Raw genomic sequence first — 25,672 nt, forward strand, 5'->3', positions numbered from 1 at the left:
ATAGTAGAGGAAAGGATCTGTTCTTTCACACAGAAAATGTCAATTAGATATGTTCACGCATACCAGGTTTCAAAAACAGTCGAAATTGGGGAACAAGCAAAGATACATTTTTCTCAATAGGAGATCTCAGATACAATTAAAAAAAAAAAACAACAACTAGACCCTTTGTAAACTTGCTGGCATTAAGATAACCAGATTTTGTTCATTACTGTCTGGGAAGTTTTCCGGTGAGGCCAACTCCCATAGGATTGCAGACTGGTGAATGTACATCTATCGCTCACCCACCCTCTGGCTAAGCCGTCTCTCCAGGAATTCGGTGGAGCAGCCTCGAGCCAGAACTGCCAAGCCCAGCAGAGATCGCCTGCACCGGAATGCAGGGCTTTGTGGGGCAATAAGCATTTTTTAATTAAAAGTTCCCCCAGTTCGGGGCCGAATCTGTAAACATGTGGCGGATTGAGCTAGTACATCCAAGCACCACTGGCACTTTGGGGGAAATTTGGCTCTTTAAAAAGTTGGATGGTTAAGCTGAGTGCAGCCCAGCTGTGTGTTAACTTAGTGCGCACCAGTCAAATTGCTTTGATGCCCGTTTCTCCACACACCCAGTGGTGAGTGCGTTGCCTGCCCGTCGTCCCCCGGCCCTTCTCCAGTGTCTGTCCAGACTGGGACGTGAGTGAAAGCAGCGTGACACTCCCTGTAATGCACATTAGAATGCCTTTCCCTTCCTCCTAGGTTATCTCTTAAATAGGTCAGAAGCTGTGGGTAATCTCCATCTACAAAGCAGTTAGAATTTGAACCCTTACCTATCACATCAGGAGTCTTGGAGTTCACACAGAAGTCAAGGTTGTCTGCTGATCTTAGAACAAAAATGTAAAATGTATGGTGCTTCTGAGTTAGAACTAAAAATGCTTCTGGGAAGCAGTTTCTAAATTAAAGTGAGAAACAGTCAAATTGGAGCCCTGAATCACCTTTACATGGAGTCTGGGGTTGGGGGGTCGGGGTGTAGGGTCAGGGTGTGGGGTGTCTGGGGGAGAAGCTGGCCAGTAGTTGAGGGAGTCACAGTGTCCACACTCCAGGTCAGGCCCTTGCTGAAGGCCATTGTCTAATTGTACTGGAAAAAATGGTTTTAAACTTTTATTATTCTTCAGTAAATCCAGATTGTGCTTTCCATTAGAGAAGTACACTGCCATACAAACTGCTACAACTCTCTAATCGTCAGACCTGAGAAAATCAGCTCTGAAGGTACAGGAGGTGGGAGACGTGGTTTAGAGGGGACTGGAGGTCACTGATGCTGTCACACAGGAGTCTTTGCGCAGATAATGCCCTCCCCACCCCCCTCACCCCCCTCACCCCCACTCCCCAGCCATTCCCAGGCGGCTTCATCTTCCTGTTTCCTATAACCACTCTTCTCTGGGAATTACTCTGTCTTCTCTGAGATGCTTTCTGCCCAATACGGGAAGGGCTGGCTTGTTTATTCAGCAGTAATGTTGAACGAATTAGTGACTTCGGCGCTCAGTTCACCCTGTGGGTGGAAGTATGGGCATGCATACAGAGTAATCCATAGGTGAATGCCGAACAGTAGGAGATTCCCCACTCTGTATTAATAGCTGCTGCTTCAGTAACTGGAGGAGTTTTGAATTCTGATTCCAGAAGCCTTGGTTGGAAAAGCTGTTGATAGCTGTGTTTGGAAGTTAGACCTGAATATCAAAATGAAATTTGCTCGGCATTGGAAATAAGGTGAATAAAGAATTTTATCCAACTTTGTCCAGAAGAAAAAAGAATGTGTAACCCAGATCATGTAAAATCATACCTAGAAACATCAAACCAGGGTAAGCATGGCGCAGGAAAGAGAGAACATGTGCGAGAAAGAGCAGGCTTGCAGTTACCTTCTGCACGGTGCAGGGAGAGGCAGATGAAGCAAGGTGGAGCTTCGCAACTGGGTCCCCTGGTAGAGTTAAGACATTCTTCTCCACCCCAGGTTGCCTCAGGTTTTTCCTACAGCCTTTGACTCTGAGAAATTGTTCACGGACATGGGTAGGGGCCTTGGCCCTTTCTTTCTTTGGGCCTTAAAACGGGCAAGCTTGCCGAGCACGCACCTCCAGTCCTTCAAGCCGAGGCTTCTCCCAGCCACCCCCTCCAGCTCTAAGCTCTAATCTCCGGCTGGGTGTGGTGCCATGGCGACAGGCCCCGCCCCTGTTTGGTTACCTGCGGCGAGGGGCGGCCTGGGGAAGAGGAGAGAGAGCATCACCTGTCCTGCCGTCTGTCTGGAAGATGATTCGTGTTCTGTTGACTTTCTCTTCTTCTGAAGACTTGAAATCACGCCTGGAAAACATTCATCCAAAGATGTTATCAGTGACCGAAGGCAGCAGCAGCGAGACCGTCTTCGGTTCCTGTCTTCTAAGCAGAGAGGTGTTTTCTGAGCTGTAGTTGGGAAAGGGCCTCGCTGCGCCGCGATGTGCGGCTCCGCTGTGCTGTGGGGCTGCCCTGCTAGGTGGCTACGCAATTGCTTCATGTAGGTAGACGTTTATTTTGCTTGAAATAAAATGAGCTCCTGTTTGAGACTGTTTTCCTGGAGAATTTTAAAAATAAAAGTGAGCCCGTGGGTGTACGTCCTTCTGTTTGAAGTATGCCTTTTCCTTTCGTGTCTCCAGTGAGGGCAAAGTCCCAGAGCTTGTTCTCCCCCTCCCCAGGGGCAGGGGCTGCAGTTGCTGTTCTCTCTCGGTTTCAGGAAGATTGCAGGTCCTGTTGCCTCAGCCGGGCTTCCCGTGAAGCACGTTGGGAAAGGTTGTGTGGTAATTACATTAAAGCAAAACAGTTTTAGCATTTCTATATTTGCAGTTACAACGTCTTTGCAGTATGTAACATGGCATCGTCTCATCCCGTAGAACAAAAGGAAATCAATGTGGAGCTGTTACATTGTTACTATTTTTATGTACGAGCATTAGGTGGCTTCTGTGCATATTTCATATTAGCAGTAGTGAATGTAAGCATTGGCTTTTCGACCTTAGCAGGACTGCTGAGTACCAGAGTGTGCGTTTGCTGGCCCAGACATCAAGTGGTGTCTGGGCATTTGTGTGGGGGGAGAAGAGGGGAGTAAAACCTACCGCTCACGATGCTGCTTCCTGTGTGGAGTTGGAGTCCCTGCTGTCGGGATGGACGCAGAGAGAGCAGCCTTGGACTCCACCTTCCCTCATCTCGTTACTTCCTCCTGTAACCGAAAGCTGCTCCGGCACCAAGTATTTCACCCCCCTTTCAGGTTAATGGGGTTGTTCCAAGCATGTGAACGAAGCTGGTTCTTTCGTGTGCTCTACGCAAACCAATGCCCTCGCACAAGGCATCTCTTTTTTGTCCCTATCACTAGGTATTTGTGCTGGAAATACATATACATGTTTAATTCTGGGTGTTTCCATCCGTAAATACTGTAATGATTGAGTAAAGCTGCATGGCTGTCCATTGCTGGATTCAAAAGCTTTCTATTGTTGGACTTTGTCAATTCATCCGAGGAAAGAGCAGTGACATTCTACCTCCTCCAGGGATGAGATTCCCAGCCTCCTTTTTTCCGCAGCTAGGAAAGGAAACCAGGCAGGGCGCCCGAGAGGTGTGGACCTGAGAACTCTTCTGGATGAGGGTTGGAACGTTTCTTTTGTGGGCGGGAGGTTTCTTAAGGCATTTCATTCTCTATTCATATTTACACAGTCCAGCGGGGAGAGAACCAAAAGGCTGCCAGAGAAGAAGGTCATATTGAGATGGAAATCAGACCTTTTGAAAGGCAGGGTCTTGTACTGAAACGCTTGGCTTTGACTCTGTGTGCGTGTGTACGTTTGTGTTCTTCCAAAGCAGAAAGAAACAGAATGAGGATTTAGCCCCCACTATTCTGTCAGTGATAGGAGAGGATAGAGCTACAGTATGAGAAAAAGAAATAATATGTCTTTGGATAATGCCTTTGCATAAATAAGAATATGCAAGACAACCTGGGATAGTATCTGTTTCTCCATCTCCGAACCAGGCGTGAGGATAAAAACAAACGTCGGCACTGGTGGAGGTTTGCGCTCCCTTGAGACTGGTAAAATTACAGTATGTTGTTGTGCTTTAGTGAGGGAGAAGGTGTGTGTGCGTGCACAGAACACACACGTGTAAGGTCAATGCGGGCCATGGGTGCGTGGCCCCTGTTATTCTCACTAAAGACCAGCTGCCGACTGGCTCCTCATTTACTGCTTCTGCAGCCATTTATACATTTCCTGTCAGCCTCCATTGCATTGGACGTTGATGCCTTGTTTTGCTGGCCGAGTGGTCACAGTGTCTGACGTACCCTTCTCTCTCGGAGGTCCCGCGGGCTGCCCAAGCTGAAGGAGTCCCGCTCCCACGAGTCCCTGCTGAGCCCCTGCAGCGCGGTGGAGTGCCTGGACCTGGGCCGGGGCGAGCCTGTGGCCGTCAAGCCGCTGCACAGCAGCGTCCTGGGGCAGGACTTCTGCTTCGAGGTACGGGAGCGGGGGCGGGGCCGAAGCCGCGTGCAGGGTTTCCCTCCCGTAGTGCTGAGATTTCACCCTGTGGTATTGAGGCGATCATCTTGATTGGTTTTCAGGTATTGAAAATTACCTGCTTACAGGGGAAAGGTTTGGAAGTCTATTCATCTGATTCGAGTTATTCGTGATGGCTTCTCATTCCTTTCGGCTTTCCAAATAAACAGATTCTCAGGACAGTCTCAGCAGAGCCCCTAGGACTTAACAATAACATTAAATGGGTATTTCAATTTTTTTAAATGGATAAAGGTAACAAACACTGTTTTTCTCCTGAAAGCCTAAGACCCCAATTTTAATAATTCTTTAGGAAAATGGACCAAAATGTAATTTTTCTAACGACAGCACGGGCAGTTCAAGATCTGGAACCACCTCTTATTTATTTTCATAATCGCCTGCCCCTGACCCAGGCCCTGGTACATTGCAGGTGCCTAATTTCTTAAAGGAACAGATTGCTCTTAACTGTTTCAACATGCAACTAATGTAAAAAGTATCAATGAGATTTTTTTTTTACATTCTTTTCTGTGGGGGTAGCAAGTCTTTGAAATGTACCTTTAACACTTAGAGCTCATCTCAGTCTGGACCCATTTCAGGTGCTCCCTAGTCATGTGTGGCTAGTAGCTACCGTATTAGATCAGAATATATAATCTGATTTAATTCGCCAGGTCGTGACCCGGAATTGAATCAATACGTGAGCACACTGAGCACTTTGGACGGGTCATTTGTTCGTGTTCTTTTTATTAAGTCACTTGGAGGCTCCTGGCTTTTTGGACCTCATATCAACAGCTAGACACATAGATAACACGTCTCCTTTTCAAAGGACGGGGACAATAGTGTTCGGGTTAAAGACTGGAAATCACCAGGTGGGTTCCTAGTGGAGAAGTGGCCTCCACAGACAGTAACCAGATACTGGTCACTCTTCTCAATTTCATGTAGTGCCCTCTCGTAACAGTACAGCGCGGGCGGTCCCAGAAACCGGGTGCGCTGTTTCAGAGACCCGCTTCCCTTTGACTCGCTCGGAGCTGAACATACGCATTTGCAGGTGATTTGTGTCCCGACAGGGTTTTAATTTCGATCCTTCTGAACAGCGTTAGGTTCCTGAGCTGAATTCTCAGTGGTCTTTGCTCTCATACCTGGAGATGAGTGAGGACACAAAGCAAAAAGTGGATGGAGGTAGAGATGCAGAAATCACAAAGCTGGCGAACGCCACTTGGGTTTCGTGTAGTGTGACTTGCGTTCACAGCGTATCCCTGACCCCCAAAGGGTACACCCAGGAGACCAGAGCCCCCAGTGCGCTGTGTTCTTTTCCTCATTGTCTCCGACGTTCTGTTGAAGGTCACCTACCTGAGTGGAAGCAAATGCTTCAGCTGCAGCTCCGCCTCCGAGCGAGACAAGTGGATGGAAAACCTTCGCAGGACGGTCCAACCAAACAAGGTAACGGTGGCTCTGAGGGTCCACAACACGCGTAACCCCTCAAGCCGTGGCTAAGAGAAGATAAATGCAGGGATGAGACCTTAATTTTTATAGGCCTTCTTCAATCCATTTGCTGTTTCAAACAGATGATGCCCTTTTATGCCGAAAACAGGCTTATCTCAGCTCTCACTGTGATTTTCCCAGTGTGGATAAGAAGGCCCAGAGGAGTTGAGTGAGTTGCCCACTCAGAAGTTAATACATGATAGAAATGGGACTAGAACTGGTCTCTTAATTACTGACCTTCTTTTCCTTGCAGACGTTAGTCTGGCACAAAGGGAGTAGGCTGGTCCGGGGGCACGCAGGAGGCGTCGCGTCGATGCTTCTCTCTGGCATGGACGTTTCTCTCTCTCCCTCCTTCCTCTCTCTCTAAAAGCAGTGAAAACATGTCCTCGGGTGAGGATAAAAAAAAAGAAAAATACTGTCTTTCTGAGATTTCAGCTCTCAAACTCAGCCGTGTTACTTTTTTCTAGGACAACTGCAGACGAGCTGAAAATGTTCTCCGTTTATGGATCATTGAAGCCAAGGACCTCGCCCCTAAAAAGAAGTATTTCTGTGAACTGTGCCTTGATGATACCCTCTTCGCCCGGACAACCAGCAAGACCAAAGCAGACAATATTTTCTGGGGTGAACATTTTGAATTCTACAGTCTTCCACCTCTCCATAGCATCACCGTTCACATTTATAAAGATGTGGAAAAAAAGAAAAAAAAGGACAAGAATAATTATGTCGGGCTGGTCAACATCCCCACTGCCAGTGTGACCGGGCGCCAGTTCGTGGAAAAATGGTACCCAGTGAGCACACCCACACCCAACAAAGGAAAGACGGGGGGGCCTTCAATTCGGATTAAATCGCGCTTCCAAACCATCACCATTCTGCCAATGGAGCAATACAAAGAATTTGCGGAATTCGTCACCAGCAACTACACCATGCTGTGTTCCGTCCTTGAGCCAGTAATCAGCGTGAGAAATAAAGAGGAGTTGGCGTGTGCCTTAGTCCACATTCTGCAAAGCACTGGGCGAGCCAAGGTAAGTGGGGGGGGGGGGGGGAGGAGCACGTTCCCCCAGGGGGGGGGGGGGGGGGGGAGGAGCACGTTCCCCCAACTCTCCTCCGCACCTGTTATGAGGGAACAAAGATCCCAGCTAGAGAAAGACACCTTGCTGATGGTCAAGTAAGAAGAAAAGCGTTAAGAAGGAAACCCGTTAGCAGATCTTAGATCGAGAAAAGGTGGCAATTATGAAACTAAAGCCATAAAATGGAGAGACCGCGGGTATTTGTTTCACGGTCATTTGCATTGAAGATAGATACCACAGTGCGTTCTTTATTGTCGGGGTAGAACTGGCCTGATAACCCCACAGTGCGTTCACGATTGTTCACGTGCATTTCAGGCGTGTGCCCAGTGTGGTGTTGCCCCTCACAGTGTCCTGTCTAAGTTCAGAATGCCTGGTGACACATCCCCGGGTCACAGGAAGAGCTGTTCCAGAGCATGCTGGGTATCAATTATGAAGCATCTTCATGGGATTAAAATTTATATTGGGAATAAAAATACCAACAGATGTTGTATGATTGGTCTAATAGGACCCTTCTCCTATGTCACCCTGGAAAGAAGTAAAATTTTAGGAGGATGAAAAAAGAGAAATAAGCTAATTGTGTGAAGACCACCACCAAATGGTGGCCTTTGCCCAGCCTGCCCCGGGGGGATGACCACCTCTGTGCAGCGCCCTCACTAACTAGGCCGAGCCGCTGTTCCACGCACAGGGGCCTGGGTAAACTCGTGTTGCACACCCGGAGGAGCTCAGAGAGAGAATAATTTATTTAGAACTTAACAGCAAAATAAAGTGCCGTTAAGATTTCTTGATATAAATCAGAATATGTCATATATTCAACGTTTAGCCCTTATCTAACTGCCTTTCTGTTGAGTATAATTTTTTGGTTGGATTTACTGATCATAATCTTGAGCTTTCTGGCGTTAAAAAAGCTTAAGAATTTGGGGGGGATGTCATTGAAATTTTGAGTGTCGTGTTTGAAATTGTATGGACATGTTCTTGCTTTTCAGTTGCTCCAAGTTCAGGGTATATGAGGGGCTTTTTAAACAACGTCATTGAAGTGTAACTTGCATACAGTAAACTGTACCCATTTAAAGTGAAAAAGTGAATGATTTTTGCAAGATAATGTTCCCACTGAATCCTCCGGCACAATGAAGATACAGAATGTTACCACCACCCTCAGGTCTCCCCCTGCCCCTCAGCCTAGGAGTTTCATGGTGATTCCGAAGTCCGTAACTCCTTTCACGTGGCTCTGGCGCCCCAGAGGCAATCCCATGACTGTTTAAAATGCTTAATTCTAAAGTAAATCAGCATAGTTCCTGTTTTTGGATTTTAGAGACTTCAGTGTATCTAATAAACATACAACATGCAAAATACTTGTTATCAACTTCCACACTGAACAGTACACTTTGAGTCTTACATCAGATTCTTTAAGACCATGGAGAAATGAAGCGGCTATTTCTTAAGGACTTTATTTCTCACTTTGCCTTCCTTCTCATGGATGATGGGCTAGGAGTTGGGGGGCAGATCGTAGCCAGATTGCCTAGAAAACAAGTTTAGGTGTTGAGTTCAGGAAATTCCGTGTGTAACTGTGGACCAATTTGTGACTGTTGGATATTGAATACCTAACGTGTGCAGAAATGTTAAGTGCTTAAAACTATAGAGATAAACAAAATTAGACACTGTCTTTGACCTCATGGGCCTTACAGTCTTTGGGGGCAATAGATATTAATCAAGTAATTACCGAAATAGTGTGTTTACAGTGTGGAGTGCCAAGACACACGCTGCGAAGTATGGATTAAGGGGGTCTGACTCCTGGGGTTCGGGTCAGAGTAGGCTTCACTGGGGAAAGGGTGTTCGAACTAAGACCCAAAAGATCCAGGGAATTAGCTCCATGACAGGCAGGGCAGGAATGATGGGGGGAGTGAAGCAGAACGGAGAACAGCGTTTGCACAGGCTTTGTGGTGAGAGACAGCATAGAGTGTGAGGAAAGGCTTGCTGTGTTCAAGGACCTACCGGGGAGGCCCTTGAGGCCGGAGCAGAACGCAGAGAGAATGGCACAAGATGAGGCTTAGAAAGTAGACAGAAACCAAGACATAGGGAGACTTGTCGGCTGCGCTCAGAATTGTGGTCTTTATCAAAAGTGGGATGGAAAAACCTGGGAAGGACTTTCACACTTGGGGGCGGCTCTTTCGAAGCGGTCTGGTAGCGTTGGTTTTAAAGCAGGATTCCCAGGGCGTCTGGTATTTCATCCATCTCTTCCGATGTGTGTTGTTTATTCCGTTGCTTTCTGCCTGATTGAACATTGTTCTACCAGGATTTTCTGACCGACTTGGTGATGTCTGAGGTGGACCGCTGTGGCGAGCACGACGTCTTGATCTTCAGAGAGAACACCATCGCCACCAAGTCCATCGAGGAGTACCTCAAGTTGGTGGGGCAGCAGTACCTTCACGATGCGCTGGGTATGGAGAAGGGACCGTGTTTTCTTTTCTTCCCCTTTCAATTGTATGTTATCTCATCCTCCTGAGACAGACGAGTTGAGCTTCTGTGTAGGTCGAGGGGACTGGAGTATCCAAGTTTGAGTTTCAGCTTGGGCAAGGCTCAGCAGCGCTCCCCAGTGGTGGGGCAGCAGTGGGTTTATTACAACTGTACAGAAAGAGAAAGCGCATCAGGATATGAATTCCCACCCCCAGTCCCTCAGGTGTCTGAGAAACTCAGTGGTACTTGTGGGTATCACTTCTGAGGGTGGCCCGTTTCCCCAAAAGTGTTGGGTATTTATATCATATTGCAAACACATTGTCATGAAAGTGTTAACATTCGTCATCATGCATCAAAAACCAAGACACTCTTGCCAAGTCCCACAACTCTCAGTTTCTGTCTTCAGGGCCTCGAGAATTGTCCACAGCAACTGATTTTTGCCCACTCAGTGGTTCCTGCTGAGTAGGCCACGCACTTGCAGGTCCAGATTTGCTCACAAAATCCAGGTGTCAACCACTGGAGTCAGGCTCTGTGCTGGGTCCCTCGGTGCCTGATGTGATAACACAGATGGGAGTTCCTGGAAGGGCCTCTTCATTTCTCCCACCTCCATAGCCCTGTGCTTCACCCAGAATGCTGACCCACTCTGTCCTACAGAAGCACAGAGGAGTGCTTCACCTGTGACTACCTGAAATTTTCTAGTTGTCACAAATGAAATTCAGTTTAATGACCCGTGCATCCAACCCATTGTATTCAAATATTAACAGCTAATCAGTATAAACAGTATGAATGGGGTATTTTACTTTTCTCATACTATTTGAAACTCAGTGTGTGTTTTACATTTGTTGCACATTTCAGTTTGCACTAGCTACATGTTCAGTATCTTAGGTGACCATCAGGAGCAGACCATAAAATATGCTGAATGAGTGAATATTCTTTGCCCTTAAGGAGCTTACAGTATAGGGAGTTCAGAAGAATAAGGATATCTCTATGACCAAAAAAAGAGGGAAATCCTGTGCTTTTCCAAAGAATTAAAGGCACTGATTCTAACCAATATAGAGGCAAGTGCCTCTGATAATATGGTTGAAGTTTTCATAATAAGCATTAAATAAAATAAAAATACTGTATAGTGAAGTCTCAGTACCAAAAATACTTTAATAAGTACAGCTGAGTGCTCTGAATAAAAGTTTTGCTATATTTCATACCCAAAGGTATGAAATAATTGTTTTTAGAAATATGCTATTTCCAGACTACTTGAAGAATTCCCGGAGAAAACAGCCATGTCATGTGACCTCCGCTTCTCTGGATTAAAGCATCACTGTTCCGTGCACAGGCTCCACCCACACTAGACTGAGACCTCCCATCCATGAGCCCCCGTTCCCTCTCTGACTGAACGCAGACAACAGGCTGATGTCCTGGGACACACGGGACATACTGCCTGTGAGACCCGGAAAAGAGGCTCCTGAAAAGGCCTGATTTCCATCCTTGGTGGCAGAAGCTGAGTCTTTTTTAGCAGGAATATGTTCATACCTGTTGGCTTATTTCTGTACATGAAATTTGGATAGTAATGAGTTGGCGATTTACACAGAAAGCACACAGACCATTCTGGACACAAACATCCATCTGGACCACATAGTGAGCATCCATCACTTTGGCTCTGATCTCTTTCAAAGGCAAGAGTAAAAGTGGACCGTATTTTGCCATGTAGAATGCACACTTTTTTGCCCAAATTTTTTGGGGAAAAATAAGGATGAGCATTATACATGGGAATAATAATCCTCTGCACAGTGCACACTAAAACCATGGGTGCACATTATACGTGGTGAAATATGGTGAATGGATTATTGAATCTGTCTCAGTAATTTTTGATTGGATAAGCAGCTTCTGGGTACAAATCTATAAAAGTTTACCTTTTAGTGTGATGCTTTCCACATTATCAGATGCAGATTATAGTTTCAAAAGTGAAAATAATTTGCTCTGTTGTTGAGGATTATAAATATAACCAGGGGACAAAAACTTAGACTGCAATTACAGACAGATTCCTTCCAGACCCTTGAGTTATTTGGCTCTTTTCTTGAAGGATAAAAGAAAAATACCCTTAAAATTTACAAATTATTTACTAACATTAGTATTATTTCCCCAGAATTGGTGTAACCTAAGGAACTCACTAAACAGAGTATTTATTTAAAAGTGGGTCAGTTTTTGCAGGGAATGTTTGACAACGATGATTTGATTTTAAATTTAGGTACTCTTTAAGTGGGATGAAGTGTGTAGAAGCACAGAGCACAGGAGACTTGGAGAGCGCGTCATATACAAATCTTGTGAGAATCGGCAAACATTTTTAAAAGCTTTTACTAGTTTTAGTTGTTTTACTCTGTGAAAAGTTACCTTAAAGCTGTCTCGTTGGCACATCTACACTTGCTGTACGGAGCCCCTACAGTGTGCCAGAGACCATGTCACACACTCTTCTTTACTGCGTTACTGCCGATCCTCACCGCAGCTCTGCAGGGCGGGAGTGACGCTGTTTCCCAAACGTGGCAGCCGAAGCTCGGACTGGCTGCGTGACTTTTCAAAGGCCCACAGTCAGTAAGTGACGGGCCCAGGATTTGATCCTCTATCGGTCTGGCTCCAGAGCCTTGACTTGCCAGTACAACACTTTGTTTCCCTGTCCCCACGCACTTTTCTTTCAAATGACCATGGCCCATCCTTTCTCACAGGTACTTTTAAAAGATTTCCTTTACCTCGGTACTAACCATTTTGCTAGAAAATGCTCTTGGTATCGCTGCTGCTGCTACTTAGTTTGGCAGACATCACTATTTACTTTCATAAAGTCGGTTGTAACTAGCCTGAACCTGAAGTGAGATGGGCAGTTTGAAAGGGTCTTTGGAATAGCTTCTCTCTCATAAAGGCCTAGAAAAGCCTAAGAACGCACGCTACCAGCTCGTAGATACTTACTGAACACCTGCAATGCTTTGGGTGCTATTTCATAGGCCAGAGTCTGAACACGAATAGAACCGGTCCCCCACCTCCAGAGGTGGTGTGAACAAATAAACACAACACCATGTGAAACGGCGTGTGATGACAGACACATGAACAAATAAACACAAAACTATGTGAAACACGGAACAATAGAATATACACAGGGATAGTGGAGGACAAGCAGGCAAGGTCTCTCTCAGAGAACCGTGGGCTTGTCCCTACAGAGCAGGGGTGTCAAACTCATTTTCACCAGGGGCCACATCAGCCTCACAATTGCCTTCAAAGAGCTGGGTCTAGTTTTAGGACTGTGTACATGTAACTACTCCTTAATAGTTAAGCAAGAGCTTGGCGCTGCTGCCGGGTAGAAGCAAGGTGGAGGGCCAGATAAAACAAGGTACAGGGCCGGCCCATGGGCCTTGTGTCTGCCACCTGTGCTATAGAGGATTGGATATATGAACAGGTCTAGACTAAATCTATTTGGAAAAATACGTACAGATTATATCAGAGATGTTCTGCTACAGTTGCGTGCTATGTTGAGTGACCGTCCCCATTACAAGAGGTAAGTCTCCCAGCCTTCCTCGAGTATGGGTTTGGTACCAGCATTAGCACTTAAAACCTTAGGCGAGCTATTCAATCAGTCTTGGGTTATTTTTTTCTTCTATGATAGTAATATTATTCACCCAGGTAGAGAGGCTTTCTAATAAATAATGAGCCCATGCTCATTTATTTGTGGTTTCAGATAAAAGATTTGAAGTTGCTTCATTGTTTAAAGTAGAATCATTGTTATTTTTATCAATACCATGGTGACACTGTGAGTGATTGCTGCTCTTCCCCCTTCCAGGACAAAGAAAATAAACATAACCGGTGGGAGGTGGGAGCTCTAGAGTTCCCAAAGTAATGGCCCGTCATGGGCAATCTTTTGTACCTTCCCTGTCCCATCTCAGAGAGAGTCCCCATTATGCACGCAAGGACAAAAGTCCTAAGTCCTTTTGTTCTGTTTCAGGAAGCCACTATTTATAGTTCTGCTCCCTGCTGGTTCTCTCTTCAAATAGGGGAGTTCATCAAGGCTCTGTATGAGTCGGACGAGAACTGCGAAGTGGACCCCAGCAAGTGTTCGTCCAGCGAGCTGCTGGACCACCAGAGCAACCTGAAGATGTGCTGTGAGCTGGCTTTCTGCAAGATCATCAACTCTTACTGGTGAGCTGGCGTCAGCGCTTCCCGCACCGCCGATGGGCTTTCACTTCCTAGATCAAAGTCATCACAGTGTTAGCTGTTATTTCCCAACCGAAAGGGCGTAGGAGGGGAAAGGAAGTTTCCCTAACACAGTCCTGCCTGAAATCTGAATCTCTCCACAAGCAGAAAAATCTCAGATTTATCTGCATAAACGTGATGTTTATGTAGAATATTAGCACCACATTCTTGTAATAGTGGAAGTCTTGTAATGGCCCTCTAAAATATCCATTGGTGTTAAACAGATAACGTTAGTTATTTTGGTCATTGTCCCAACCCCAGCAATTGGGACGATTGGGTGAGATTTGGGACAATTTTTGATGAACAGTCTTTAGCGAGATTATTATGGTGATCTTTACTAAACAGATGGTATCTCCGGGAGCCTCATGCCGTTTTCCCACTTCACGAAACTAAACTTACACTAATTCCTGAGTTTTACAGCTTTGGGTTTCCAGTCTCCATCTGGGCCTCTGCGAATTTCCCACCACCTCTGGGCCGTGACTCAGGCAGAGCTCTCCCCCAGGCCCTCTTGTTGCCTGGCTGCAGAGCGGAGGCGTGTTGAGCCAGAGTGAGATCGCCTGAGCTTTCTGGGCTCCTGTTTAGGGGTTTTGGTCTTCTGCCTTCCCCAGCGTCTTCCCCCGTGAGCTGAAAGAAGTGTTCGCGTCCTGGAAGCAGCAGTGCCTGACGCGTGGCAAGCAGGACATCAGCGAGCGGCTCATCAGCGCCTCGCTGTTCCTGCGCTTCCTCTGCCCGGCCATCATGTCCCCCAGTCTCTTCAACCTCATGCAGGAGTACCCCGACGACCGCACGTCTCGGACCCTGACTCTGATCGCCAAGGTCATTCAGAACCTGGCTAACTTTGCCAAGTAGGTGTCGCTGCCTTAACCGCTTATTAAAAGACATTGTGTAAAAAATGCACGAGGTCTAAAAGTTAGGTAGGGATGCAGAGCCCCGTCACTCATGTTACAGGACCTTCATTTGTGTTATTAAAGTAGCAGAAGAAGTTGGGAACAACTTAATTATTCATTTTCTAGAGGGAGGGTTAAGTAAGCTAGGGTGCATGTATTCAGTGGGACCTTTGCAGCCACCACACACGGTGTTTACAAAGAAAAGCCAGTAATATGGGAAATGACGGAGATATAATCATTTTAGATAAAAGGGACTATTAGCAGACTTAGCCCCTTCAAACAGGCCAATGTCATGAAACATGGAAAAGAGGGAGGGGGCTGCTGTGTGTTAAAAGAGACTCATTGTGGTGCTTGGGTCTTATTTGGACCTGAATTGGAAAAAAGTCCATAAAAGTCCATTTGGGGACAATTAGTAGAATTTAATTTTAAGTTTTAATAAGATAACAGCACTGGTTTAGGTAAGAGATATCCCTTATTCTGGAGCAGTGGTGGCTAATATATTTAGAGGTTATGTCTGCAACTTAGTTCAAAATGGTTCCGCCAAAAAAAGTGTATATATAGAGAGAGTGAAAGCAAACTTGGCAAAATGTTAACAGTTGGTTAATGTAGATGAGGACATATGGTTGTTCATTGTATATTCTTTCAACTCTTGGTAGATTTAAACCTTTTTTAAAGGACATTGGAAAGCGGTTGGAGAAAATGCGCACAAATGTAAATAGCAGATACATTTGAGTGACAGAGTGGGTACACCCATACTTTTTTCTTTGCACTTTTGTTGTTTTCAATTTCTTTTCACTTTGTATAGTTTTTATAAAGTATAGAAAATAATTTTAAGACATCACCGGGAGGGCGTTCACACTGGCAAATTTGACCCCAACAGACTCAGTCAGCGGCGAAGCTTGAAGACAGGATTCTGTTAGCAACGCAATGAAGGAAAAACCGGAGCGTCAGCGAGACGCATTGTTTTCTGGTTTAAATAGTGGCTTTTTAGAAGTGCACTGTTTTAATTTTGTGTATCCTACCCATGAGCCAATGCAGAAATATACATATTTGCCCATGTTTGAGTTAATTTTGTTAAAAATTCTTTCTAGCCCTGGTTGGTGTAGCTCAGTGGATTGAGCGCGGGCCTGCGAACCACACGATCGCGGTTCGATTCCCAGTCAGGGCACATGCCTGGGTTGCAGGCCATTTCCCAGCAGGGGACTCACAAGAGGCAACCATACATTGATATTTCTCTCCTTCTCTCCTTCCCTTCCTGTCTAAAGATAAATAAATAAAATCTTTTAAAAAAATTTTTTCTAATTTATTTTGGAACAAGTTTTATGTACTTAAGCTAGGCCCTAAGGCGCAGGTAGCGCACACCAGGCCCGCCGGCCGAATCCGGCCCTCCACCTTGTTTTATGTAGCTCGGCACCTTGTTTCTGGCTGAGCTGCTTGCCCCGAGTTAAGGAGTAGTTACATTTACACAGTTCTAAAATTACATTCGGCCCTTGGAAGGCAACCACGAGCCTGATGTGGCCCCCGCCACCAGTGAAAATGAGTCTGACACCTGCCCAAGGGTAGCTACAATCTAGATAGGCAAAGAAGAGAGGAAGTTCTTTCCTAGCAGAAATAAATAGCACGAGCAAAGGCTTGGGGAAGGAAAAGAGTGTAACACATTTGGGAAACTTTGGAGAAGTGAGCGATACTGAGGTTTATACTGAACAAACCTTTGTTCTGTCAGTTTGCTAGGTAAATGAAGGTTGTATTACAGAGTTTTATATACAAGAAAAAAAGATTTTTAGCTTTACACAATAGAGAATAGAAAGCTATCCAAAGTTTTTCAGTATTCATGCTATTAATATTAAGAAAGTATGTTTTAGCATTTATCATTTACAGATAACAAACAAATTAGTCACTTAGTCCCCTCCCCAAAGCAAAACAGTTTTATAGCTCCGTGTAAAGTCAACTCAAAACGCTCACCTCTCTTTTCCCGAATACGTTCTTTCCCACTTTCCTTCCCTCTCCTTTAGATTTGGTAACAAAGAAGAATACATGGCATTCATGAATGACTTTTTAGAGCATGAATGGGGTGGCATGAAGCGCTTTCTCCTGGAGATCTCCAATCCGGACACCATCTCGAACACCCCAGGCTTCGACGGTTACATTGACCTGGGCCGGGAGCTCTCGGTTTTGCATTCCTTGCTGTGGGAAGTAGTGTCCCAGCTCGACAAGGTAAAGTAGGCTGGAGTGGTCACAGGAGATGAGAGCTTGAGAGGCTGACGGTCCCTGAGCTCTCGAGAGCATCTGCAGGTCGAAGCACTCGCCTTCCTCTTAGGTGGAAGCAGCCTTTTGTTCTAGAAGTCTGAGAGGACATGGTTATTGTTTCTGGGTGAAATATGGACCCCCCCCCCAAACAAGGAAACTCTAGGAAGCCATGAAAGCACTTACATGTTTTTTCAAGTAATTATCTGCACTGATAGAGTACATATTTCTGTAAGTAAGTAAATGTTGTGTAGATAACATATCTAAAAACTTACCTAGAAACTAATATCAAATATTGGTGTTGGTAGCCTTATTCTTGCATAGTAGATGAGATGATGCCTCATACGGCAATTTCTACCAAAAGTGTGGTCACCAAAATATACAGAGACTATTATGTTTAAGTAGCTTTACCCTTGAGATTGTTGTTGCTATTAATGCAAGTCAAAGGGTCTAATATAACTATTAGTACAACAGAGTTACATGGGATCTGAAAATCCTGGTGGCTTTTTTTCTGTTGATGTAAGTTAATACAGAAAACAGTTATAATTTTTAATCATTTATTTTCTTACTATAACTTAAGAATTTTGTTATTATTGGCCAAAAATTTCATTATTAAATTTTAATAAGGGTTTCATATTAATAGCCATACCAATCATTTTCTTCCTTCTGGAATGTTGCAAAGAAGAGTAGATGCTGTAATGGAAAGTCATCTTAACAGACTTCAGCTAGGTTCATCTCAGAAATTATTTATTGATCGTTTCATTTACTGTAGGCACTTTATAATATGTGTGGGGGTATATCAGAATGACTTCAAAAGACCCAGTTATTTTTTTCTGGGCTGTGAATTTGTTTCCTTCATTGTCTTATTATCCTTAAAAACATTCCCATAATATTGGAGGGGGGTGTGAAACCTATTAATAAAGACCACTTTCCTGAGGAGATGTAAATGGTAGGGTACCCACTGTTGCTTAAAACATTCATACAGTAATAAACTTCCTGATTCCTGAGGACCCCTTCTTCACTTTTAGAAATGCCGGCTGGACCCTAAGGTGCAGCTGGGCTGAGGGTGAAATCCTTGACCGTGAATCACGGCTCGGGGAGGTGGAGCGTGGACAGGCATTCTTCAGGGGCGCCTGAGCCGGCATCCCACCCGCCTGGGCAGGGCTGAAGGAGGTGATGGCTGTTGAGAAACCAAGACGACCCAGAGGCAGCCATGTAAAACTGCCTGACAGCTGAGGGGTCCCTTAAGACCCCGCGAGAATAAGAATTCCCCAAAGGAAAAAATGATTGAGATGGGTAAAGCAAGAACTGAAAACCCATTCTCTGTTGAATATCTGTATCAGTGAGATGCAGAGAAAGTTATCTTATTAAATCAGCCTGATTTATTCAGGGTCAAGATCTTCTTATCAGGCATTGCTGTATAAACACACTTTCTGCTTTTTAATCTCCCGTTTGGTTCTGGAAACCAGGAGTACATGTAGACGTATTTTGTAGAGAGAGTTCACCTGATTTTTCTGTTTTAAAAAGAATGGTCAGTGCCGATTATGCACACCTAGGTGGCAGCAATACAGGCCAGGGTTCCCAAGATTCAGTGGGGTAGTTGATGGCGATGTCGGCGGTGTGCCCTGGAGTGCGCTGGACCCTGCATGCAACACGTGCCTGACATTGCATGCGTTTCTCTCCTCACATAACCCCTTTTCTTTGGAGGTTTCATCCCATTAGCCTCATGGTTTTAAAGTTCTTTTTGGTTAGAAGGTGTTTGGTTCTCCTCCTACCTTCCCCCACCTTGATTTACTAGCCTTCCAAAGATTTTGTTTGCTTTGCATGCCTGTTTTAGTTGGAATGGCAATATTTTGGTTGTTTTGAGCATGACTTTTAATTTTTATTTGCATAATCCTAATTTCTATTTCCTTTCTTTTCTCCACGTCTGCTGCACCTTGTTTCGCCTCCTCCATCCATCTCGACGCCATGGTTCCGCTGCTCCATAACAATGCATTGTGAACCCGCCACTCCCACACGCAAAAACCTGCCCTCCCCTTCAACCTGCACCCCTTCATCCACGGGCACCGTTGTCCCCCAAACAATCTGTGGTGGATGTCGCAATGCTTATGATCCAATTAGGGTGAAAATTCCTTCCTACAGGCGACCGTGGCAAAACTGGGACCCCTCCCTCGCGTTCTTGCCGACATTACCAGGTCCCTGACTAACCCCACGCCAACACAGCAGCAGCTCAGGCGTTTCACCGAGCACAGCTCCAGCCCCAACGTCAGCGGAAGCCTGTCCTCCGGGCTGCAGAAGATATTCGAAGACCCCACTGACAGGTAGGAAAGAGAGCGTTTGAAGGGCTGTCTCACAGCGATCGTTTTTTAGAGCGTTGGCAAAAATCTGTTGAACTGGTCTGCTGAGCTGACAAACTTTAAAGCCTTGAGCAGTAGCAAAGAACCACCTGACCTGAGACCAATCCAGTGTCAGGACAATGCACAGGATCTAAGAGGCTTGTTTTTGAGAATGGTGTTGTAGAGTTATACTCAACAACTGTCAATTTTTAAATGCAACAGATGCATTTAAAAACCTATGTCCTGCCCCGTGGAAGACTACAGGGCTCCACAACATTCCTATTTTCATCCTTCATGGCTCTCAAAAATCTGGAGAGCCTCAGGAGAGCCGCCGTCTAGCTGGGCAGCAGGCGCAGCTTCGCGCTCAGCCTTTGCCATCTCTGTTGGCAAGATCGGCGCCTTTGGGTGTGCTCTTAGAGCTTCTCCCCTCGAGCCAGTTAGGTATGAAAGGGAATACTCTGGTAAGGTTTAAACCCTAATGAAAAAACGATCGGAATTCTAGTAACCGTGATAGAGCAGTATATACAGTATGATTCTCCACCTTCAGAGAAAGATGAAAAACGTTGGATTTTATTCTAAAAATTGTGATGATGTGATCTGAGTTCAGATGGAAGTATCCTTATGGGGCCTGTGAGCCTTCAGACAAGTGCAAACGCCTGAGTCGAGGAATCTTAACTACGCTGGGTTTGTGCCGAAAGTAACTAAGGGTCCTTTCCTTTTCCCCAGTGATTTGCACAAACTCAAGTCTCCAAGCCAGGACAGCACAGATGGCTACTTCAGGGGGAAGACACTGCTGCTGGTCCAGCAAGCCTCCTCCCAGAGCATGACCTACTCTGAGAAGGAGGAGAAGGACGGCAGCCTCCCTAACGGGCGGAGCGTCTCCCTCATGGACCTGCAGGACACGCACGCCGCCCAAGTGGACCACGCGTCCGTCAGGCTCGACGTGCCTCTGCGCTTGACCGGGAGCCAGCTTTCCATCACCCAGGTGGCCAGCATCAAGCAGCTGCGGGAGGCCCAGAGCACGCCCCAGAGTGCACCCCAAGTGAGGAGGCCCCTGCACCCCGCCTTGAACCAGCCCGGCACCCTCCAGCCCCTGTCCTTCCAGAACCCCGTCTATCACCTCAGCAACCCCATTCCCGCAATGCCAAAGGCCTCTGTGGATTCCAGCCTGGAGAACCTCAGCACCGCCAGCTCCAGGAGCCAAAGCAACAGTGAGGACTTCAAACTCAGCGGACCCAGCAACAGCAGCATGGAAGACTTCAGCAAACGGAGCACGCAGAGCGAGGACTTCTGCAGGCGGCACGCTGTGCCCGACAGACACGTACCGCTGGCCCCGCCCCGGCAGAACAGCACGGGCCCCGCCTCGGTCCGCAGAATGGACCCCGCTGGGCTGGGCGCGCGAGCCAAAGCCCCGCCGTCCCTGCCGCACAGCGCCTCCTTACGGAGCACCGGGAGCATGTCCGTGGCCTCGGCAGCCCTGGCGGCGGAGCCCGCGCAGAACGGGAGCCGGTCCCGGCAGCAGTCCTCCTCCTCCCGGGAGAGCCCGGTGCCCAAAGTGCGAGCAATCCAGAGACCGCAGGCGCAGCAGGTAGGGGCGCGAGCCCGACGGTCGGCCTTGGCTGGGCCTCTGCTGGGTGGGTCCCTGTCGGGTCCCCCTGTGCCCCCATGGGTCCTTGTGTAGCGCTCCTTGGGAGACCCCCATTGCTAATAAGGCCTCCACTTGGAATATGTCTGCCCCTGTGAGTGGGCAGAGGAAATGAAGGGTTTGGGAGGCTCCTGGCCAGGTGAGGCAGCAAAACGTAGTTCGACTCCACCCTGAGGATGCTCTGCAAACACCTCGCAGGGGCCTTCCCTTCATTCACACTGAGAACAGACCTGTCCTGTTGAATAAATGATTAGACACTAAATCCAGAAAGTCTACAGACCAAGCCAGCTAGAAGGTATTTTGGTAACCTGGGCATTAGTCCCCCTTAAGTATTTTTTTTTTCTTTCACATTCTGAGCCAAGAATTGAGTCTGACTACTCTCTACTCCCCCCGTCTCCCCCTGGGGTAGCGACTCCCAGGTGCTCTTTCCTGGAAATGGCTGGAAAAATAAACAGGCGAACACCTGTAGAGGCAAAGTGAAGGGGGGAGGTAAAAAGACAGACACGCAGGTGGGGGACAAGCATTCTAAACGTTTACAGCTTCTTCACAACTTCTGTTTGCACGGACGAGCCCGCCAGAGTCACACCTAGTCTTAGCATAAGGTTGACAAAACCTTTTTTCCTTGATGAAAAGGTTTCCCAAGAGGCACCAATATATATATTTTGTCCTTTGAAACAAACTAGTAACCTTAAGAAGTATGTGTGTGTGCGTGTGTGTGTGAGACAGAATTTCTTTTCATCTGGAAAAAAGATTTTTCTCCTTTAAATCTTTGTATACGAATTTTTTGAAACCTCATCATACTTTATAAGTACTAGGGAGCTTCATGATTTAAAAAATCCTTTCATCAACAAAACAACTTGTCAGAGGAGATGACAATAAAACTTCAATATATTTTTAGTATATTTGCATTTTTATAGGTAGGCATTTACTAATTCGGCTGTTTCTCCCTCTGCTCCACTGTGACCAGAGCCCTCACTCCCACTTTGATAGGTTTGACTACTGTTTAGTAATAACCAAGGATTTGCAGGACCCTTGGACACAGAAGAGGAGGAAGGGGTGGAAAGCTCGTCTAAGTGCAGCTGATTCTGGCAGCTGACTTCCTAGTTGGTCCTCCTTTCCCGAGAAATAACGGTTTTCTTCAGTCTGAACGTTTTTATTTTGATTTAGTTGTACTTCCCCAAATGTTACCAGTTTGTTTGACTTAATAAGTATTTTCATTTCAAGAAAAGGAAGAGTGTACATAACATTACATATAATGTTATAACATGGTAGTATATGTTTCCTTTTCTTGAAGTGAAAATGCTTCACTGCTCGTCCGTATCTCTACTCTCCTATCTGTCCACTTACTTTGTGTGTCAGGAGGCCGGCAGTCATTCACACCTTACTGTGAATTAGTTGCCACGCCTGGCTGTTTTGCTGGCTTCTAGTCGAGATCCCCTCCTTGCCGGGGACTAAGGTGTCTGTTGGGAGGAGAAACGAAAGGTAAGTGGGTCTAGAGATGGAACGCTGCATGGATGCAGACACCCGCTTGGGGGCTTAGTGTGGCGTGCGGGCCCCGGGAGAGGGAGCAGGGAGGGACTGGACCGGGGAAGGGCCCTGTACTTCCTTTCGAAGCTAACAGTGGACACAGGCCCAGCCCTGAGCGGAAGAGAGGGGTGCTTACCCCGACCTCCTGCGTCCTCCGAGCCAGCACTTCACAGGGCCTGTGACTCAGACCGACTGTTTACAAATGTTCTAAATTTAATAGCCTGTTTTGTGATCTCCTGGAACCCACTGTGATCTGAACCACTGGTGCTACAGGAAAATAGGGCCCGCTCGCAGACGCGCTCCGTACATGTTTCTCTGGGTGAGAGATGGGAGTGGGAGATGCCCACTGTGTCCAACTACCCAGTCTGAAAATGTTCGGTGCCACAGCCAGTAGTGGGTTGGAGAGTGTCCATATGATCCTGGCGTGGCGTGGGGCACGGCCACAGGGAGATGTCCCGGCACAGCTTTAAATACTCATCTTCGTTTGTGCCTTTGCGCGACCGCCATCCTCATGGCCGAGAAACCATAAATCGCTCTGTTTTCGATTGCTTAGGTTTCTGGTTTTTCTCCACCGGCTTTTTATACGCAGATGGCTTATTCTTTTAAACTGATGTTATTTCTTAAATTTCTTCTTTTTTGGTTTCTTGCTGGCTTTTCTCATCTTACTCCCCATGAAGCCTCTGAAATTCTATATAATCAGCACATTTTTTCAGGCAAATTCCTTTACATATTTTAATTGCAGATTGTGTCAGAGAATTCTTTTCTCCCCCAAACTAGAGGGCTTCTTTGTGGGATTGTTCTGTAGGAGTCTCCAGTTATCCGGGGCTTTGTGCCGGGCGAATTCCATCTGCGTCCCAGCACAAAGGAGCCGTCCCCGTTGGCATTGCGACCAGCTTGGCCTCCCCCTGCAAACGAGTGGGAAGGGAACAAAATTCTAGTGAAACAATGTACAGAGGGGATTTTTTTTCTGAGAAGCTGTCATTTTTGTCCCTCTTAGCCTCTGTTTGGATTTATTTATTTTTCTCATTTTCCTCCTCACTTTCTTTTTCATGCATCATAGACTGTCTCCACAATATATGAGTTGTTCAGATACAGCAAGTTGCTACCTAAACTTAGAAATCCACATTTGAAGGGGCCCTCAACACTGGCGTCTGAGAGCCTATCAGGATGATGCCGCCCTAGCCAGGCTCCGCCAGCCCTCACTGAGCCCACTTCGTCCTTAGCCGGCCCTGTCTCTGGTGCTGATAGCTATTGTTCACGGACAGGAACTGGGCTGTTTCAGACTGCGGACAGGCTGCAGCCAGCAAGTGGTATTCGTTTCTAGTAAGTGCTGGTGAGGAGGTGGGAGCCGCCCTGTTCCCCGCTGTCCCTGCACACGGCCAGCTGTGACTCACTGTAGGGTCAGCAGAGCTGCCGTCTCAGGCCCTTTCGCCCGGAGTGTTATTTTCCCCAGAGCAGCTTTATCTCAAGAGGGAGACGTTCCTGATGGGAATTCCTGCTCCCTGTTGTCTTTGTCCTCTTTCGTTTTTCCTCTAATGGCCCACTGTGGAAAGTCAGAGGCTGTAAAGCACCCCCCCCCAGGGGGATGCAGCAGAGCGGGAACCGAACCCCTTCCCAGCCTCTGCCCTCAGTGCCTTTGACTGTAAGCCGGGGGTGGTGAGTTCTGCTCCGTGTGCGGCTTGTGCAGGAGCTGGAGCCTCCCATGCACTTCGTCACTGTGTGTGGTGATGTCGTTTGCTACCAAGAGGAGAATTAGAGGGGAAACAGAGTATCCTTCTCTCAGTAACGAATTATACTTTAGTAATCAACTCTGTGTTAATAAGTAATATTTTATCAAGCATCTTTTGTACAAATATATAATCACTACCATGCCGCCCCCCCTAAAAATGCATGCCATGTCTCAAAACTCGACAATTTAATGGGGAAATAAGAACAGCACACCTATAAGATCAATGGGAAAAAACCACCAAAAATATATAGTTTTTTCATATGAAGAAGATATTACAACAAAAAAAATAATTTTGAAACAAATGTGGCCTCTAGTTTCTTCTAATCTAACACGAATGATTTTGATTTGTTCGATGTTACTATTCCATCTCTTTTTACCTGTGTGAAAGGTTTATGAATGAATCCAAGCCATGGTTAATACTGGTCAGATTTATTTTTTCAACAGTTACTGACCACCTACCTACCACATGTCCTACAAAGTGCCAGGATACACAGTCACACCTCGGTACTCATCGGCTTCTGAACTGGCCGGACCCGACACTGGTCACATTGTGACCAGGAAAAAGTGTTCCCGCGCTCGGCGCTTGCTCGGGACTCCTCACACTTGCTAGAGCAGGGACAACACATCATCACTCGGGACTCGTCGGTTCTGGCACTTCCCACAAATTCCAGAATGAATTCACGACGAGTACCGTGTTGGGAGATGGATGAAAATCAGATTCAACCGCCCTGACTGGTGTAGCTCAGTGGATTGAGCTCAGGCTGCGAACCAGACGATCGCGGTTTAGTTCCCAGTCAGGGCACATGCCTGGGTTGCAGGCCAGTTCCCGGCAGGGGACACACTAGAAGTAACCACACATTGATATTTTTCTCCATCTCTCCTTCCCTTCCCCTCTAGATATAAATAAATAAAATCTTTAAAAAAAAAGAAAATCAGATTCAACCAATAAAAAGGGATACACCTGAATGCCCAGTTTCCACTGTACCATCCCTGTAATTCATTGGACATTGTTTGTCCTGCTGAAAATAAGGCAGCCACTGCCACCAGCAGTAAATGGAACCACTCTCGTCTTTATGCCTTATCACTTAACACTCCAAGCCAAGATTACCCGAAGGAATTGGAGTTTGTAATGTTTTTAGGGGCTAAGGTCTCTCCTTAGTGTGCTCTTAGGTGTATCGTTTGCAGTACATTTAGAGGCACTCAATAAATAGTTACCATAACAAATCAGAGGGAAAGTAAGTTCATTCAAGCAACACCTTGTTAACTCTGTAAAGCGGAAAGCTATTGAATTAGCTGCCTTGAAGTAATAAAGTTCAAAGAGTAAAGTTATTAGTTTAAGCGGCTACTTTATCTCACACCGTTACTGAATAGAAGCTCCTGGTTTCGAAGACGGGGCACCTTTTCTGTAGTAGCAGCTCTTCGGGCAGCTCTGCTGTGAAAATCCAGCAGGGTGTGTGTGTGTGTGAAGTGCCTTGCAGTTTACAAAGTGCTTGTATGTGCTGCCTCACTTGTTTCTCATAGCGACTGTGGATGTGGCTACTTACCGCCTTCCTTTCATGGACGGTCCTG

The 25,672-nt window shown here is 46.4% G+C and overlaps 1 protein-coding gene across 7 annotated transcripts in view; it reads left to right on the forward strand.

The window, feature by feature from the left end:
- RASAL2 (RAS protein activator like 2) overlaps positions 1-25,672 on the forward strand; it is a 274,200-nt gene that overhangs the window by 236,534 nt on the left and 11,994 nt on the right. For 5 of the 7 annotated variants that reach the window (XM_037035070.1, XM_037035071.1, XM_037035067.1 and 2 more), the window contains 9 exons: positions 4,322-4,475; positions 5,850-5,948; positions 6,458-7,012; positions 9,348-9,492; positions 13,537-13,681; positions 14,344-14,580; positions 16,635-16,836; positions 18,988-19,187; positions 19,929-20,790. In XM_037035070.1, coding sequence (XP_036890965.1) covers positions 4,322-4,475; positions 5,850-5,948; positions 6,458-7,012; positions 9,348-9,492; positions 13,537-13,681; positions 14,344-14,580; positions 16,635-16,836; positions 18,988-19,187; positions 19,929-20,790 — 2,599 coding nt within the window. The remainder of the gene's footprint in view (positions 1-4,321; positions 4,476-5,849; positions 5,949-6,457; positions 7,013-9,347; positions 9,493-13,536; positions 13,682-14,343; positions 14,581-16,634; positions 16,837-18,987; positions 19,188-19,928; positions 20,791-25,672) is intronic. The other 2 variants (XM_037035073.1, XM_037035069.1) reach the window with 1 other exon arrangement.

This window comes from Sturnira hondurensis, unplaced genomic scaffold, assembly GCF_014824575.4.
Source record: "Sturnira hondurensis isolate 20B ecotype Veracruz unplaced genomic scaffold, ASM1482457v3 Scaffold0022215, whole genome shotgun sequence".
NCBI classification, from domain to species: Eukaryota; Metazoa; Chordata; class Mammalia; order Chiroptera; family Phyllostomidae; genus Sturnira; species Sturnira hondurensis.